At 40.1% G+C, this 18,140-nt stretch overlaps 1 protein-coding gene across 4 annotated transcripts in view; it reads left to right on the top strand.

Annotated features, from left to right (window-relative positions):
* The window catches only part of dpysl3 (dihydropyrimidinase like 3), a 45,144-nt gene extending 27,004 nt beyond the window's left edge, over positions 1-18,140 (top strand). For 2 of the 4 annotated variants that reach the window (XM_085289547.1, XM_085289549.1), the window contains exons 4-14: positions 806-970; positions 1,123-1,184; positions 2,146-2,226; positions 4,362-4,430; positions 5,517-5,637; positions 6,408-6,564; positions 6,979-7,120; positions 7,926-8,096; positions 11,061-11,240; positions 12,856-13,009; positions 16,340-18,140. In XM_085289547.1, coding sequence (XP_085145673.1) covers positions 806-970; positions 1,123-1,184; positions 2,146-2,226; positions 4,362-4,430; positions 5,517-5,637; positions 6,408-6,564; positions 6,979-7,120; positions 7,926-8,096; positions 11,061-11,240; positions 12,856-13,009; positions 16,340-16,434 — 1,397 coding nt within the window. In that variant the 3' untranslated portion in view covers positions 16,435-18,140. Of the gene's footprint in view, positions 1-805; positions 971-1,122; positions 1,185-2,145; positions 2,227-4,361; positions 4,431-5,516; positions 5,638-6,407; positions 6,565-6,978; positions 7,121-7,925; positions 8,097-11,060; positions 11,241-12,855; positions 13,028-16,339 lie in introns of all 4 variants that reach the window. The other 2 variants (XM_085289546.1, XM_085289548.1) reach the window with 1 other exon arrangement.

Genomic DNA, 18,140 nt, shown 5'->3' with positions numbered 1-18,140 from the left:
TCTTAACTAGCCAATGAGGTTGTGTTGAGAGATGGTGAACAAAAAAAGTGTGGACACTGAGCGTTTGCCATTGTTTTGTGTGTGTGTGTGTGTGTCTGTGTGTATGTATGCGACTGCTGTTTTCAGCTATATCCTATTAACATAAGCAGATTGGGTTTTCTTTAATAAGATAAAGAAGGCAGTCAGGTGGCAAGGCAGCAGGAGGCCTTATTTTATTAGAGCTGAGTTAGATGTAGCAGGATATTTTGTGCACCGTGATCCTGTTGTGTCCACAAACAGAAACACAAACTCGTACTGTGTGCTTTTCAATCTGCACAGAAAACCATGCAAATATACACATTATGTATGTAATTATATGTGCTTGTGCTTATGCAAGCAGCATCCATGCAAAGCATTCATGATGCATTTAAGAACTTGCATCGAAATGTGCACCATTCCTATTAATAAAAAATGTGATCGTGGCTACACAGAAAATATAAAAGTAGGTAAAGTCGCTCAATTTTTGTGCAAGGACACCTGTACCCAGATAGAGATGTACAAAATGCAATGTGACATCTGACAAGGTTATTTCCCACTGGCTGAGCACTGCAGGAATTCAGACAGACAGCTGATTATGCAAGATAAACAATGCAGGGAGAAAGTAAAAGCACCAGCAGACAGATCCTGACGCTGCCCTCTCTTTGTCTCCTTACGTGTGACTATGCCCACCCCACTTGTGTCAACTCTTTGCCACTTCATCTGTCATTTCGCTTTTTGCATTCATCTTCTTTCTGTCTGATAATACTTGTCTTCCTTTATTCTTCAGTGGACCATGTGATGTCAGAACCTGGTACCAGTCTGATAGAGGCCCATGACCAGTGGAGGCAGTGGGCTGATGAGAAAGCCTGCTGCGACTACTCTCTCCATGTGGACATCACCCACTGGAATGACAGCGTAAAGCAGGAGGTGGATAATCTCATCAAGGAAAAGGGTGGGTCTTGATGGCGTGCTATAAGAGCTTCGTGGGTGAGGGGGGGTGGAGTGCTTTGGGAGATTTTGTTTAAAAGTAGTTAAAGAAATTAAACTTTACATAAAACGTTTCACATTTTATCTTTCTCTCATGTTGACTTACTGTTTTTGCAGGAGTGAACTCATTCCAGGTGTACATGGCGTACAAGGACTACTACCAGATGAGCAACAGTGAGGTAGAGCGCCTTAAATGTAGCACACACTTTAAAGACCAGGTTTTGCTGTTTTAATATCTGTGTTAAAACTCTTTTTGTTCTCAGCAGTCATCTTTCCCCGCATGTTTGATGTGCAGGGATGGGAGAAAAATCAACAGTTTTGAAAAATGCCAGGCTCAGTGCAAAATTTGCTTTGGTGTTGCTATCTTTCCAACTCGGCTCAGCGACGAGATGGTGCCTTTGAAGAGACACAGCTGCAACTTTTTAATTCTGAAAGCTATTTTAAGTTACCGAAGGCCTAATATTAGTTTTGCACTGAATTGTTGAGGACTGTTGCTTTTGTCCTCAATTCATCATACATTAGAAAAGGGCTCACTTCATGGCCTTTATTATTATTTCACCGTGTCACAAACTCCCAGTTGCAGTCAATGTAAAATGAGTCATTGCCAACTTCCTGTAACTTCACAGTCAACATGCAAAAAAGAAATGGCCGTGACTTGGCTCCAATGGTGACAAAGTGTCTAAAAAAGGACTACGTAATTATTGTTCACAGCCTTTGATTTATGCGTACTGCGATTTTATAAGGACTCAAAAAACAGTGGAAAGCCAGAGGGTGTGAGGCAGGACTCTGTTTCTCATACAGCCGTACCTAATTTGGTTGGTCAAAGGAGCACATGTTTCAACTGAAATAGTCCAGCCTGAAAAACTGATGTCATGCAGCTCGCTAAGGAACTGTGGCACAGCAACATAACAACAACTGCAGTTCATCCACATGACTCTCACCATTTCTGGAGACCACACACAATAATTGCAGCGTGTCGGAGTAGACATCATGTAAATTGTGGGCTTCTTTTAAATTGTGGCTTATGGGTGACCTCTGAGTTAAAAAGGAGTGCCCTTTCTTTGAGTAAACAGCGAGGCAGGATTTGAAATATAAAAGAAGTGCCACTGTAATTTCAATCTTTCTATCTTTCTCATCCAGCTCTATGAGGTCTTTACCTTCTTGGCAGAGCGGGGAGGCATCGCTCAGGTCCACGCTGAAAATGGCGAGATCATCGCTGAGGTAACAATGGAAACGAGTGCACTAACAGACACCTTTCTTCTCCATTGCTTCCTCACTGCCTCATTTTTCTTTTTTTCTGAACTTTTGTGCCCGGTCCAACTCTGTGATATGTTTTTGTTTAGTATGATTTATTTCAGTTTAGTTCACTTCAGTTCACTTTTCTAGTCTTATCACAGTGCATCTCCACTACTTAGAGACTAAACGCACTGTCACTGATGAGAGGGAGACTGTTTCCTGTAGGACTGTAATGTGTGGGTGTAGTTTATACAGGGCTGTGCCGTTTTGTGGACAAATGAAAGTGAATCAACCGTAATAGGTGATGGATCGAGAGGGCTGGTATTAGTCAGAGCTCCAGACCATGCCTGGATTCTGTCACTGTGTGTGTATGCGGGTGCGTGTTGGATCTGATTCATCGCAATTCCCTGCTCTCCTATCCAGTTTGCAACTTTAACTTGGAAGTCTGATTTCCATCTGTAAGACCAACATGTCTGAACACTTGATTATGTCATGTACTGTACTTTAGACCACCTAAGATAGAGGTGTCTTGTTTAGATTTGCTGCCAGAGCCGCCCCTGATTATGTTCAAGCTTTTATTACTCAAAGTTCTAGATGCACCCAAGGGGTGGGTCACATCTTTGCTTTTGCAGATGATGTGGTTCTACTGGCTTCAACCTTAAGCATACACTGGAGATGTTTGTGGCCAAGTGCAAAGCTGCAGGGGGAGAAGTAGCAACTCTGAACCTGAGGATATGCTTTACAACCTGATTCACTAGTCCAGGTTGGGGCAGGGTCTTCTTCATATTTGGCAATGAGTTGTGAACAATGGCCAAAAGAATATTAATATAATATTGCTGTTACAAGTGGCAGAAATTAGCTTTCTCCCATGGGTGTCTGGACACATCCTTAGAAGAGTTCAGTCTTTCTTCTTACTCTGCATTAAAAAATCTCTGTTAAGGTGGATTAGGTATCTGACTAGTGTCCCTCCTAGGTGAGTGTTTTGGTCTTTTGGCTGGACCCCACCCCACTTCTCAGCTAGCTTGGGAAGCTCTCTGTTATAACAACAGCCATGGAAAAGCATAGAAACAAATGCCAAAGGACAGCTTCTCATCTTCAAACGGCCAATAAATGCCGGTTTGAGATAAACTCCCCTCTCAAAGCTCATGTACTGAAAGTTCAGTTACTTTTTTCCTGAAAGGGTTTGCAACTTCCATAATTCCCATATCCTATAACTTTTTCCTGACTCTATGTTTCCTTGGAGCGAGATCAGCAATGCTAGATTTCTAAACTTTTCCAAACATATTTAGCCATAGGGCCATTTATTGTAACAACTTCATGAGCATCTCCTGAAGGCAGCATAAGTATTAGAAATGCACCTTGAAAAACTTAGGTTGTAACTGCTTTTGCTTGCCCAATGTAGGCAGCCAGGCAGCCTCTTCTGTGTGAGTTTGGGGAAGGGGAACAGTCTCAGCGCAGCAATGTTGATCAGAGCCACAAATTTGTTTCGTGTAGTAACACAGCTGGGATTCCTCTCATTTGTAGACATGTCTAGATTTTCCGTGTCTGTCATCAACAGGTCCTGCTCCTTGCAACAAAGTTTTTCTCCTCAGATAGCTGAGGGGAGCACTGACCACAGGAATGCCACTAGTTTCTTCAGTTACAGTACAAGTTGTCTTGCCTTTGGCTGATATAGTCTCAGTCTTTAATTTTAGCTGCCTGACCAATCGTAGGCTTCTAAGACAGAGTATTACTGATTTTCCACTGGTATGAGATGCTCGCTTAAAGCCTTATTTGCAGAAGCATGTCACCGTAATACATTTTCAACTCACAGACAGTCGCTCTAAATGACACTATGCAAGGAAAGGTACAAACTAATGCCTAAGAAAACTAACCTGAAAGCAGAGTTTTTGCTTTTAGGTGATGTTCTGAAAGTGAAATTTTCCTTGCTCTGAGCCGTGCACAGACCCACATGTTAAAACTGCTGTTTGTGTACTTAACACACGCAGAACTAATCAGAAACGGTTTATCATTCTGAAGTTTGTAGACTGATGAAGACCTCCCAGAAAGTTCTACATACTGTACATTATGTCTATAAACTGAGCAGCTAACAGTTGACTTTTTGCATGTGTGTTGAACAGGAGCAGGCCCGGATGCTGCAGATGGGTATCACTGGACCAGAGGGGCATGTGCTGAGCAGGCCAGAAGAGGTCTAACATTCACACATCATACACTATATTAAATATTAGCTACTATGCATCATTTGCATGTGCAAGCATTTTGAAAGGGACTGTCCTAAAAAAGTATTCAAATAAATTAGCCATGTTATAATTTATCATTTTTTTGTGCAAACAGTACAAACATGGTTGTACATGTAAAGAATCACATTCTGCACAGTGACATTTTTGGACTGGTCCTCAGACACACACGTTGTTCCTGTTACACACATGTGGTTTCAGATACATTTGAGACACTGGGTGAAAAAAAAGTCTCTTGTTCCATCCAGTTTTTGCTGTGAATGTTTCTTCAGCAAACAACAAAAATCAAAGCCACACTTTCAGCTCAACGACTTGTCTGGGATTTTCCATTCTGTGCTGCTGCAGAGGGTTCCTGTCCCACCAGTATCATAATGTCAAGTAGCTGAGTGGAGTCTTAAGAATCTAGAAATTGGTAACATGATTTTCTTAAGCAGGCAAAGTCAGACAAGTATTTCTCTATTAGTGTACACTATCTTATTCAGTACTAATCCAGTGGTCATTGAAGCCAGACTGAACCTCTGGACTCAAAGAAAACAGTGTTTCCATCATATGGAGGCAGTGACGTTTCTACTTGAAACCTTTGTAGAATTTTGTATTTAAAGTCATTTTTAGTTCTCGTTAGCCAGCATTTACAAATATGGAGATGAAGATTTCAGACACAATAAAACACCAGGTGCTTTTCGTTGTGGACATGTGTCTAAAATGTGTCCAATATGTTTGCTTTTAAAGCCTCCCACCTTAGAAAATCTGCAAGTACTGGGTGTTAGTCTGACCTCACTTAAGTTTCTTTTAAACATTTGTTTGCTGATCGCATTAAATTTAACTACTCAAACACAATATAACTGAAACAATCCTTGACTTTCCCAGTTTTAAAATTATAAGCTTCTCCTTGTCGTTCGGGTTCAAAACAAATTATTCAAATGATACAGCTCCAAAAATGTATAATTTGCTGTGGTCGTGATATTTGAAGTTTGTTTGACAAAATCTTAATGGGAAAAACATTCCCGAGTCAACCGCATTGTGCTCTTTCGTCTGTAGCTGGAGGCAGAGGCGGTATTTCGTGCCATCACCATCGCCAGCCAAACCAACTGTCCGCTCTACGTGACACGGGTCATGAGCAAGAGTGCTGCTGACATCATCTCACAGGCCCGGAAAAAAGGTAAAAAGCAGAATTTGTCCTGGGCCTTTATATGTTTTTTTTTTCTTTTTCTGTGTTTTCCAAGACTAGAAATGTGCACGCTGAGTTGTCTCTGTTTGGTATAATGAAAAAAATATCCCACTCTTAGAGTAACATTCAGCTTTGTTGTTCAGGTCTTTTCTGTGGTTGAGCTGTCACACACACTTTTCCTTAGAGGATAGAACAGATGTGAACCAAGAGCCTGCCTGGCGTAGATGGATTGTGAAATTAACAATTTTTGAGAATGTAATGAAAACAAGAAGAGAAGAACAATATGTGTTTGAATGTCTTTGGTGGAAAGCCAAATGAGGTTTTAACACACCAGATTGCTGACCTCAGATAGCCTTCTCTGCACTCAGGTGAATCCATTAGGAGCATTTATGAGCTTGACACATTTGTTTGGCTCCATTCCCGAGCTGTTATATGAAAACCAGGAAATAATAATGTATGTTAGTGCAAGGGACTATGAAGAAGCATAAGAGCACACGTGTTAGTGACAGGACTCAAACCGTGCATGAAAGAGAACAACCTCAGCTGCAACTGAGCAAGTGGAATTTGTGCATTGCCAATGCTGGCATGGTTCCCCTGCTGGAAACTTTCACATGAATTGCCAAAGCTTTTAGCGAGACTAAACTGCTGACAAAATAAAAATAAAGGTGCACTAACGCAATTGATGATTATGCAAATGGATACCCTCACACTGGGCACTTTGTTGACGTCTAACAAAGTTTTGACTGATTTTCTTTTCCCAGGAAATGTTGTGTTTGGGGAGCCAATCACAGCCAGTCTGGGCACTGATGGGACACATTACTGGAGCAAGAATTGGGCCAAAGCAGCTTCTTTTGTAACATCACCTCCTCTTAGCCCCGATCCTACCACTCCAGACTATCTGAACACACTCCTGTCCAGGTACACATCCCCTTTGCAACTTCATTTTGCATGTGCAGAAACGTTGTTGTTTGTAAGTGCCATGAACACCACTGTGTTGTAAAATTATAGCTATTAAAGTTTAGATTTTAGATTTAGATACATCCAAAGTTTGTGTTTCTTATGAAGAATCAGCAATTGTTGTGCAAGAAATGGACTTCATCTGGTAAGTGAGTTACTGCTTCATGTGGAAACAGGAAACATTAGTAATGGTTTACACTGGAAGGACAAACTCTGGCACGCTGCATACTTCTTTACTTTCAGTCCCCCTTCTGTTTTGTTTTGCTTCTCCTGCTGAAGTAGAAGCATATTTACTTATGTTTACAGAACTTTAATGCTGTACACAGACTTTACTGTCCTGGTGTAATACCTTCAGTATGCCTCTTCTCCTCCCAGTGGAGACCTGAGTGTGACTGGCAGCGCTCACTGCACCTTCAGCGTGGCCCAGAAGGCCATTGGCAAGGATGACTTCACCCAGATCCCAGAAGGTGTCAATGGAGTGGAGGAGAGGATGGCTCTCATTTGGGACAAAGCTGTGGTGAGGACAATCACATACTGATAGAGGCGCATGGTGACATTTATTTTTTATTTTTATCTTGATTCATTTTATTTTTACGATTTTCCCAGAGGAACATCAGCAACTTTATGTCCCTTAGCTTTGTTTTAGCAGTCACCTGTTGTGTTTCACTCAGCAGCTCCACTATGTCACTCTCTGTGCCTCTTTTACATGTCCATCCATGTCTGTTTTTCCCCTTTAAACAGCACTCTAGCCTTATTTTTTTCTCTATATCACTGTGTCCGTATAATTAACATGCAGCCTTGTTTAGCTTTGCCGTAAAGTGCATTGCTGGCTCTGAAATTTGGGTAGGCTTTTAAACATAAAACTCAATACATTTCCTCAGCACAAGTACTTAGAATCCTGGCTCACACCAAACTTGGACCGACTGTCAGTAGGCCTATTTTTAAAAGGTTGACAAAGGTTAGCTGTTTTCCCTGCTTCCACTCATCTTCTAAGAAATCCCCCATTAATGACAGCTTCATAGTTTAATGCTAAAATATTGAACCTTCACTTACACATAGTATCTTATGTTGAGAGATTTAAATGTAAGAAAAATGCATCATCTGAAACTGTTTTTATGGATATTTTCTCAAAGTTTAAAAACGTCCTCCATGCATTTACATTAATACTACAAATACACCATTCAGCTAATTGAATAATGTGTCTTCAGTAGTAGGACTACATGCTGTAGGGTGTGCTCCATAATGCTAATATATGGATAATGGATACAGTCTCAACATTTCCAGTAATATTTGCTCGTGCATTGTGCTTGTTTTGCTCTCAGACTACAGGTAAGATGGATGAGAACATGTTTGTGGGCGTCACCAGCACTAACGCAGCCAAGATCCTGAACCTGTACCCTCGTAAGGGTCGGATTGCTGTGGGCTCTGATGCCGATCTGGTCATCTGGGACACAGATGCCATTCGCACCATCACTGCCAAGACACACAACTCAGTATGTACTCAGACCAAAGTATCAGTTAAATTCAATTCGCAGGTCCTGGCTCTTTTTTTTTTTTTTTTTTTTTTTTTTACTTTTTTTGCTTCCCTTTCTACTTGTTTTACATTTATGCTGTAAAACCATAGGCACTGTAATGCTTCACAAGTTCTCACAAAAACCTTATTTGATTTAGTTGGTTAAATATAACAGCTGTGTTACAAAAAACCCCCCAAAACATCTGGTATTTTTTAAAATAAGAAAAAAAGAAAAATTGTACTTTAAAGGGTGAGATGTATTTTTGGGCGGGGGGACAGACAAGTAGAATGTACGATCGGAGGTAAGTGTCTGCATCTGTGTGCAAGAGGCAAAGAAAAAGAGAGACTGAGGAAGAGAGAGGGAGAAAGGGAGACTGGGAGTAAGTTAGGGAGGGGAAAAAAAAGCACATTTTTGAGCAGCTTCCAGAGAGGTCTGAGTACCTCGGAACGGAAATGAATTCTCAGTGGATCTTCACTAATTCCACTCCACACTGGGCTCACCACAAGACCAGGTCTCAATGCTGAGACTCAATACATTCAAAACTCCTTAATAATGATGAAGCAGTTATTTATTAAAAAAAAAAAAAGATTTATGCCGTGCTTATTCAACAAAATCAGACAAACAGCAAACAAACAATGATGCAAATGCTGCCAAAATGTCTAGTTCAGCAGAACTGAAGTTAATCCACAGAGAATGTATGTGCTGTATAATCAAGAGGTATTTCCTTCCTCTATATCACTTTCACTTGCACAGATCCTCCAAAATACATGAATAATTGGAAAAGTGGGTTTAAAGAATGGCTCTCATTGTATGAGATTCTGTTACTGTAAACACTAATATTTCAGCTGGTTTCATAAAACCTTGGAGATTTTGGACATCTGTATACACTGCTTGTTGGCGAGCTGCACGTCTCATAAGTAGAAAGCAACTTTGGTTGAAATGTATTTTTGATTTCATGGGAAACATCTCACACAATATGCAGCCTGGACCAGAGGTGATAGTGCACACCATTTCCTCCTGCTTCCCAATGCACTGACTTATGTATAATATTATAGGTTAGCACTTGGGGGTTTTTTTTCACATTAAAGAAATGTTTTGTCATATTTTCCTAAGAGAGCGGGTGGAAACGAGTGTAAAAAGGTCAGCAGAATGTAAATGAATAACCCTTTTAAACTGCACTTAAGGCCATTCGAAATCTGAGCGTCTTTGTGTGTAGTTATGAGTTCAGAGTTCGATACTGAAAGTGAAATTACATTAGAAATGTGAAACTGCATCCTGTTGTACACTCTTACAGTTTAAGCCGAGGGCCTCGCACACATTGTGCTCCGCACATACACACTATGTGTACAGTACGCACGGTATATATGAGTAATGAGGTTTCTGCCATTACACAGATGTTAAAGATTCCTCTCGGGCCGCTCAGCAGCAGAGGAAGTGTCCGCACAGGAAATTACGGCTTCAGCAGCCTAGGACAAATCCTGCTTTTGCATAAACACTGTCCACGAGCAGGGAGAGTATGCATTAGCTGAAAAGCTAGTAATATCTAAATTGATCGCAGGAATGATGAATTGAAACGTGTAGATTTCAGTTTGTCTTGCTTAAAGGCTCGATGACATTTGTTTTTGTTGGAAGACGAGACTATGGCGCTGTCTCCAGATGGAGGAACAAGACGTGAAACAGAGAGAAGTGGACTAATAATATGCCTTCTCTAAATGTGGAGTACATCCACCGAGGATCCATGGGTTCTTGCATAATGATGTCACCCCTTTCCTTTCCTCCTAGTCGTCCTTCCAGCTGTAAAACCACAGAGAGAAGCAGATGACCAGAATCACAGCAGCTCCCACTTCAAATAAATCTCTCTTAAGGAGAACCATTGCAGGCAAAACAATTGTTTTTTCGTGCCCTGATCAATTTTTAAATGTGGGGCCTGTTTTTCTTCAGCGACATGCTTTCTTTCAGACTACAGAGAAAAAAAGTTTCCAAAACACACGTTCAAGTGCTTATTCAAAGACAACTAGTCTACTGGACATTAATATACATAAGCACACATTTCATTAGATTGTCTAAATGTAAGCTAAGTAGTCTACATTGTATCCTATTGTCTTCAAGTGTCTTGCCTTAATGGGCAGCAAAATCAAACGGGAGCTGACCTGCTTACCAGCGTACTGTGTTGGGGAATGCTTTCCCTGAACTGTGTTATATCTCAGTGTGTTATCAGTAAACCCACATCTGGTTTTGATTGATTGTTGTTGTCAACATAAAATACATAGATGTGCATAAGGGTATTTGGATACATAGAGAAGAACAGGCAGCATTACTGTTGGACACTGAGAGCCCGCTCAGATTAGTCATGACATCATGTTTGGCATGCAGCGAGTCTTAGTTATGTCCTGTTCTGGCCTGAATTTGGATGGCAGTAGAAAACAGGGCCGTGTGCAGAGGAAATAAGCAACAATGGAATGAGGGGAGGGGACCATCAGAGATTACACATACATACAAAAAAAAAGGAAGTTGGCACAAGGAAAAATGGAGGAGGATGAACAGCACAACATGGTTAAAAAATGCAAAGGATTACAGAAATCAAGCAAGAGAAGGCAAGGGAGTGAAAACATTAAGAAGTGGACAACTGGAAAGAGCATTAGAAAGAAAAGTGAAAGAGCATACGGAGCCAGAAGAAGGGAAGGGCGGTGATACTACAAAGTACTATGAAGGCATCTGAGCCCAGCTGGATGAGGGCAGCTGTTTGTACATGCCAAACAGACAAGTGTAAAGAACTAGGTGATGAATGATAACGAATTCGAGAAAGAGAGTTAAGTTTTAACCTCTTCTCCTCAGTCATTGAAGAGTACATTTAGCATATAACTAATAGGAAACTTTATCTAATAAACACTAGTTTCTTTGCCGCTGCAACAATCTTTGACAATATCATATGTGTGCTTTTAGGCTGCTGAATACAATATCTTTGAGGGCATGGAGCTGCGTGGCGCCCCACTAGTGGTGATTTGCCAGGGTAAGATCGTTTTGGAAGATGGAAACCTTCACGCCACCTCCGGAGTGGGCCGCTTCATTCCCTGCTCTCCCTTCCCTGACTTTGCCTATAAGCGTATTAAAGCCAGGAAGCAGGTAAGTGCAGTTATTCTTCTTTTAAAGCCTACATTTTACATGTGGTAATATAGTTAGTGTATAAAACTTGAACTGAACAACATGAACTCCGTTACAGCACTGTTAGATTGCCAGAATAACAATAACATAACTAGAAAACCATAGAATACAAAGGAAATGGGGAAAACAACTCAGTGAAGGACTTTAAGGCCTTCTAGGATGTACCTAAAGGAAAGGAGAGTCTAGGGTGAAATGGAAGTAAGGATGGCGGGGAGAAAAGAGGGCAGCCATGGAGGAGGCAATGAAGTGGGATGTGGGGGAGATATAATAACTCTGACATCACCCTCCAAGGTTCAGCCACAGGGCACTGACTGTGCTTACACGCTGTAAGGTCCATACACTGAGGGTGGTCATGGCTTTGTCATCTCGGATTAATAAAGATACATTGACTTTGGATTTGGATAACACTTTTAGAGAGACCTACCGCACACGCTAAGAGGATTACTCATACTATTAAACTTGCATTTTAACTTTAGACTCTCGATTTTAAAAGACATTTAGGAAGGTGGCTTTGATTACAGCAAGAGCCACTGAGTAGCTGAGGTTGGAGAGAACTTGATGCTTTCTTGATACATAGGGAGTTTGTTTTTATGCTAAGCTATACATGCTTGATGCTTCATACTCAGCATACAGACATGGGAGTGGTATCAGTTGGCAGTAAGGTGTAAAACATATTGTCCATATTTATTTCCTGAATAGGTGGGAAATCAAGGAGAACTTGTGAAAATATCCGAATAGAAAAATATATACATGTAGAAACTTAGAGAACCCAAACTAAAGGTAAATTAAATGTTAATGTGCAGTCAGGGCCAAACCCAGAAAGCTACTGTAGTCAAGTAGCACTATTTCATTAGACACCCACCCTGAAGTATTACTCATCTGTTCAAAGTGTGAGAAATGGGCCCATTTAACCATGTGATGTATAGCAGCTTATACTTAAAGCAGCCCCTGCTTACTGCTCTCTTGCCATCTTTCTTACGGCCCGAGAAATCTCATAGCCCAACAGTTTCTTAATTCACAGCTGGCTGCTGATGAAAAAATGGAGCTGTAGTAACAGTGTGCTGTTTGTCTTGGTATCAGTTACTGTTATGCTTTTCTTCATTCACAGATGTCTCTTTTTAAGTGTTGACCGAGCTTCCAAGATTCCACTGAGTCACGCCACTGACAGACATACAGACAATGGCTTTTCACAGTCAGCTAATAGTTTCAACTTGATTTGAAAGCTTATGAATACATAACTGTATTTTGGTGACTCTTCTGTTCTATAACCTCGAGAAGGGCTTGATTGTGTGTGTTCGTGTTTCAGTTTGCGTGTTTCTGTGTATGTTTGTGTGGATTTGTAAATCTGGAGCTGACTCTTGGCAGGAAAAGATGCATATATAATTTAGACACACAAACAGTTATACAGACAGCCATGTAATGCTAAACATGTGTGAAGCTAGTTGCGTTTAACCTTTTGTTGCACAGCAAAATGCCATAATGTTTCTCCTAGTACCTGCATGTTGGTTCTGTTTCTACATGCTGCCATACTTTATGTTTCTTTTCACCATCTCTGCTCTTTCTGTTTGTCCTGTAGTTGGCTGTTCTGAGGGCAGTGCCCAGGGGAATGTACGATGGGCCAGTTTCTGAATTCTCCATGTCCCGTGGCGGTACCCCCTCGGCCTCGGCCCGTACTTCCCCAACCAAACAGCCTGTCAGAAACCTGCACCAGTCTGGATTTAGTCTAGCAGGTAACCCTGCACCATGCGGTGAGACCACTTTTTTAATAGAACAACAATCCCTGTGTTACCCAGTCATTTCTTCCACGTATCTGTCCACATACTGTACGTACAAACATTAGAGGAGCATCCATGGTCATCAGCTAAACCACCCTCATCCTCTTCTATTTTAACTCAGTTACTAATTCATTATATGAAGTCAGATAACAGTCGTGTGATTCTCATCATGTCTTTGCGTTTTGTCAATGATTTATTAAAAGTCCTTGGCTGACTGGAGAGTAACCCAATAATGTCTTATTATCTCGTTTCATGCATTGCAATTTGCACAGTATGGCATGCATTTGCTTGCAGTACATAATGCTCCAAAAAGAGCTGTTTGATTGTGCATTTCATTAAGGCAGTTGCTTGAATTCTTTTGAGTCTGATTGAAGACTCTATTAAATTAAATTTCTAACACAGTCAGTAAAAGTTTTCACTTTAATGTTGTTTGATGTAAAGTAAACATGACCCTGGATTAAGCACGCCTTTAATGTTAAAAGCGTTTAAAATATGTGCAAAAGTCTTGATCCACTTTATATAACTTTATATTTTGCTCCCAAGAAGCAAGACAGTTTCGTCATTTTTATTTCAAAGGTCTTTCATAGTTTTCACTCATTTCCAGTCTAGTTCTCGTACCTGACTATTTTCAGAGGAATGTTTATATTAAACCACTTAACGCTGACCTATGACTCATTCAAGCATAAATAAGTCACCTAACTCGAGGGATGAACCTGTGTTGTGTTTGCACATAGCAGATAACTTAACAAACAGACATTTTTAAATTGTATCTTTCAGCAATTTCTTTATACGAATCTATGGATATTGGCAAAGATAACACATGTTGACATTAACATCAACTACAGTAATACAGCCTCTCTAATAGAATTCAAGCCCTCTTAATATTTTAGCAACATGAACTGTTGTAGGCTTTGCAAAGCCAGGATATGTGTTAAGATTTGTGTCTGTTTTTTATATTCTTAATTTAGTTTTTTAGTTTTGCTCCGGGTCCTTTACCTCCTGTAATTCCTCTCTGTCGTTCTCTCTCTCATCCTCTTTTCTGTCTCTCTTAAAATGTGTCCGTTAAATAAAGGCAAAAAGCCAACAAATACATTTAACAAGGTAGCATAAAAGAAAATACTTTGAAAAGATTTTTAGAAAGCTGCAGGAAATGAAGTTTTCACCACATTTGAACCTACGTTTCAAGCTTTAAAAAGTACAGCATTTGCAGTCATCTGGACCTGATTTGTTAAGATACTATAATGTGAGAGCTCACAATAACATTCACGTTTGACATCTGTTAAATTTTGCTGGGCTGCTGAGTGACAGTATGATTGTGCCCATTTGTCAGGGCAGCACTAGATTAGCTTCAAGTAAACAAATGTGAGAAATGCACTTTGTCAAGCTACCAAGCAGTGATGCTTCATACGCGTGTTAAAATCCCAAGCCACTCAGTGTTTGCACTGTTTTACAATCAAATAGAGCGACCGTAGCTGATTCTGTCCTCCCTGACTGACTAAACGTGTCCATGTGTAGCATTACATCAGTGAGAGCAACTCTGGTTAACCTGGAGAGACCACAGCTGGGTTCACTGTAGTCTTTGGAAGTTGTTACAAATATATGGATCATTTTTAAAAGCTGATAACTCATTTGGATAAACAACTGTACTTAATGAAGTTTGGCATTTACTGTATTAAGCAACCTGTCTTTGCAAGTGTTTGAACTCAGAGATGAAAAAAGACAATGACCTCCACTGGAAAGAATTTCTAAATTTGAGTACATGATTTAAGAGGGGAGTAAGACTGCTCCTACTTTCCCAGGCTTTGAAATATTAACATTAAGTAAGTTTGCTGTATAATTGTATGTGCCTTCGTGTGCATGCTCTCTCACTGAGTCTGATCTGTTATAGTTTTCCTTGTTAGTTGCCTGCAGAGTACATTTGCTTGTCTGGAAGAAGTTGGGAAGGATTGTTTGCTTAGACACAGTGTATCATAGTCTGACATCATTCCACTTTCCATTTATACACGCACTGATCATTAGTTAGACCAGGCAACCTGACTTATCATTTGGAAACACCATTCTTTATGTCAGACTTAAGCATCTTTTGTTAATGTTTCACAGTCCTCGTACAGCAGTAGGTCTACTCACATTTGCATCCCCCTGTCACTTCAGTGATACATACCATATGTCATAGATAATGATGTGTTTCAAGAAGCCCTCTAGTGTTGGGAAAGTAATAACGTGAGTGCATCATGGCAATTATTTGTGTGCCGTGATGACATGAAAGCTGTCCTGTCTGACAGGATTGACAAATGCTGCTACTGGTTTCCAGTGGAGGGCAAAAGGGAGTAAATCCCACCATCAGTTCTCTGATTTATTTAATCTGTCACATGTTTTCACATTACTGTAGTCCCAACATACAAGACTATCTCGGTGGTTTTGTTATGTTACTTTCATCTCAACAAAACGACACAGCATAACCTAATTTGTACAAGGGCAGAGGCGCTCCGACTGCTTTGTATATCTGATCGAGTTACACTCATTTGATATGGTTTAACATTGTTAGAGCTTAAATTCAACCCAGTCACCCTAAGAAATTAATTTAGTTCCATAAAGCCTAACCAATCAGATATGAAGGGGCAAAATATTAGATGATTATATATCTTTGTAACACTTTATGCTAGGGGCTTACTTTTTTTACACCGGAGAACTGATTTGGGGTTCAAATGAGGGGTCTGGTGAGATTTTAATCCTGTTGTGGGATATTTTATTTTTTATTTTAATACAGTAATCATATAACTTTTATACATTCCTGAGACATCACCAATAGCGTAGTATTTCATAGGATTATGACGTTGAGATTAAACAAACATATAATAGGCCAAATGCTCTAGCTCTTACATGGTAAAAGAACATTTTACTCATGACTGTATGATAAATATTTACCCTATTACCTATTTTCACAGCTTTAAGAAAAATTGGGGTTTTAAAGTAAACAGTAGACTACACAAAGACATATGTAATTGACACTTTACCATTAATTTCATGAACATGCACTTGAGATTATCAGTGCATAACTAAATGTGTAAATGTATGTTCCTCCCATATCTAAATTGCTTGCCAGTGTTTTCCATGCAAGCACAAGTAATTTATAGGAATTTGATTGGATTTAATTAGAAATCTGTGTTCATTTCTCAGAGAAACCCTGCAGATGTCTTCTTTTTGTACTCTTTGACTCTGCTTTCTGCCCCCACCCCCCAGCCGATATCTTTGGTCTCTTTATCTTGTCCATCTCTCTCTTTGCAGGTCCTCCCACCCCTGATGACATCCCCATCAGGCCTGCTGGAAGGCGCATCGTAGTGCCCCCTGGTGGTCGTTCCAACATCACATCTCTCAGTTAAACAGCAGGACACGCAGAAAGAAAATGACAACAGCCAGAGTGCAGGATTGAAGAGGGGAGGGGGGAGGAGATGCAGAGGACCACGATTATTTCAAAGTTACAAAAACAAACAAAAGAAAAAAGCAAAACACTGAATCCTCATGCCTTACCTGTCACAATGCTACTATGCTCATATGAGAAAAGTATCCCTTTTCCTCTGGAATGTGAACCAGCGTCAAGTATATAGATGGTTGTGTTTTCGGATTTTTTTTTTTTTTTTTACTGAAAGTGTGAAATTTCCACCAAATTCACATGACTGATCTAAGTCTCATTACTCATCTATGTGGAATAGTTATCTGGTACTTTGGCAATGTGAAAACATCAGGAAAACTCAGTATAATCACACAAAAACAAAAAAAAACAAACCCTGTTCGCAAAGGAAAACGGATACCACATGTCTCAGAATGACGCTATCGTTCGTTCATCCTGTTCGGCTTTCAATGTCACCCCTTTTCAGTAGCCTGCTTGCTCCATAGTCAGCAAAACATAACACTAGATTCCACGGTAGCCATGTATTATCTTGCAGTATGTTTGGTTAGCTCTAGGTGGCATTGTACATATGGTAGATGTGATGTAGCTTTGTGGATGATGTTGTTGCAGCTTGTTTGGGTTTCCTGGACCAAGTTAAAGGTAGTTATCGAATCTGAGGGCAGGAGTGCTGTCGGGCATGGAGCTGCATGGGCCACATTAATATGGGTGACGTGATCCATGATACTGCTGCACTCCTCCTCTTTGCTTTTTGGTGACTACCATCCCCATGATGTACTGTACTGATTATTGATGTTTAAAAAAAAAAAGGAATATGGACAAATCTGTTTGGGAAAGATTATGTGAAAACAAAAGAATAGAAAGAAGAATTATTAGAAACATTTTTTTTTCCAGATTTTTTTCTTAATCCCAAAAAAACGTTTATATGAGTTTTTTGTTTCCTGCATTCCATCGTCACTAGAAAAAAAGAGCTTTGCGAGAAACCGTCCTTTGCATTTGCTTCTAACTTACTGGCTGTTTCTGCAATCCTGAATCATCTGGAAAAGGATAAAGGGAGGGGAAAAAAGATTATGAAAGGATGATCACACGAATTAAAAATAAATGTAACTGTCCCTTGTAACTACGACTTTAACTGAAGAGCTTTGCAACTGAGGGCAACAAAAAAGACTGATGCAATGAATTGATGAAGTATAACAAACCTGCTTTATGATAACACTTTAGCTCTGGCTTTATTTTTTTCATTCAAGACTAGGACAAGGGGAAGCCCGTCATTCCCTCTGTCATCACAGCATAGCCCTCTAATGCAGCACATTTAACATCAGCACGAATATAACTGAGCCCAGTTCAGTTTACCTAAATACTCTGGATGTGATTGTGTTGGGGGGCGTTTGTGTTTTTTTCATGTCTTTGCTGTTTCTTGATAAGGCAGAGGATTGCAGTGCAGTAAGGTAAGCTTTGTATTCTGTTGTTGGCCCATTGTGGGGGGAGAGGGGAAGACGATTGTGTTTTTTTTAATCTGGCAGGTGGTTTGTTGTATTTATGTTACTTTGACAACCTTTGTTACTGTTTTTATGTTGTTTCTTTTTTACTGTTGTATCGAAACCCAGAGATGGCAGGTCAAAAATACAGTGTGCTTTGGACGTATGATTTGTTTCCAGAATAAACATGAGTTGCAACTTA

Source organism: Mchenga conophoros, linkage group LG10 (assembly GCF_057382185.1).
Source record: "Mchenga conophoros isolate Kocher_MC1m ecotype Shallow Benthic linkage group LG10, M_conophoros_male_GT1.1, whole genome shotgun sequence".
NCBI lineage: Eukaryota > Metazoa > Chordata > Actinopteri > Cichliformes > Cichlidae > Mchenga > Mchenga conophoros.
The sequence above is the reverse complement of the archived record's forward strand: the minus strand, read 5'-3'. Positions and strand labels throughout refer to the sequence as shown.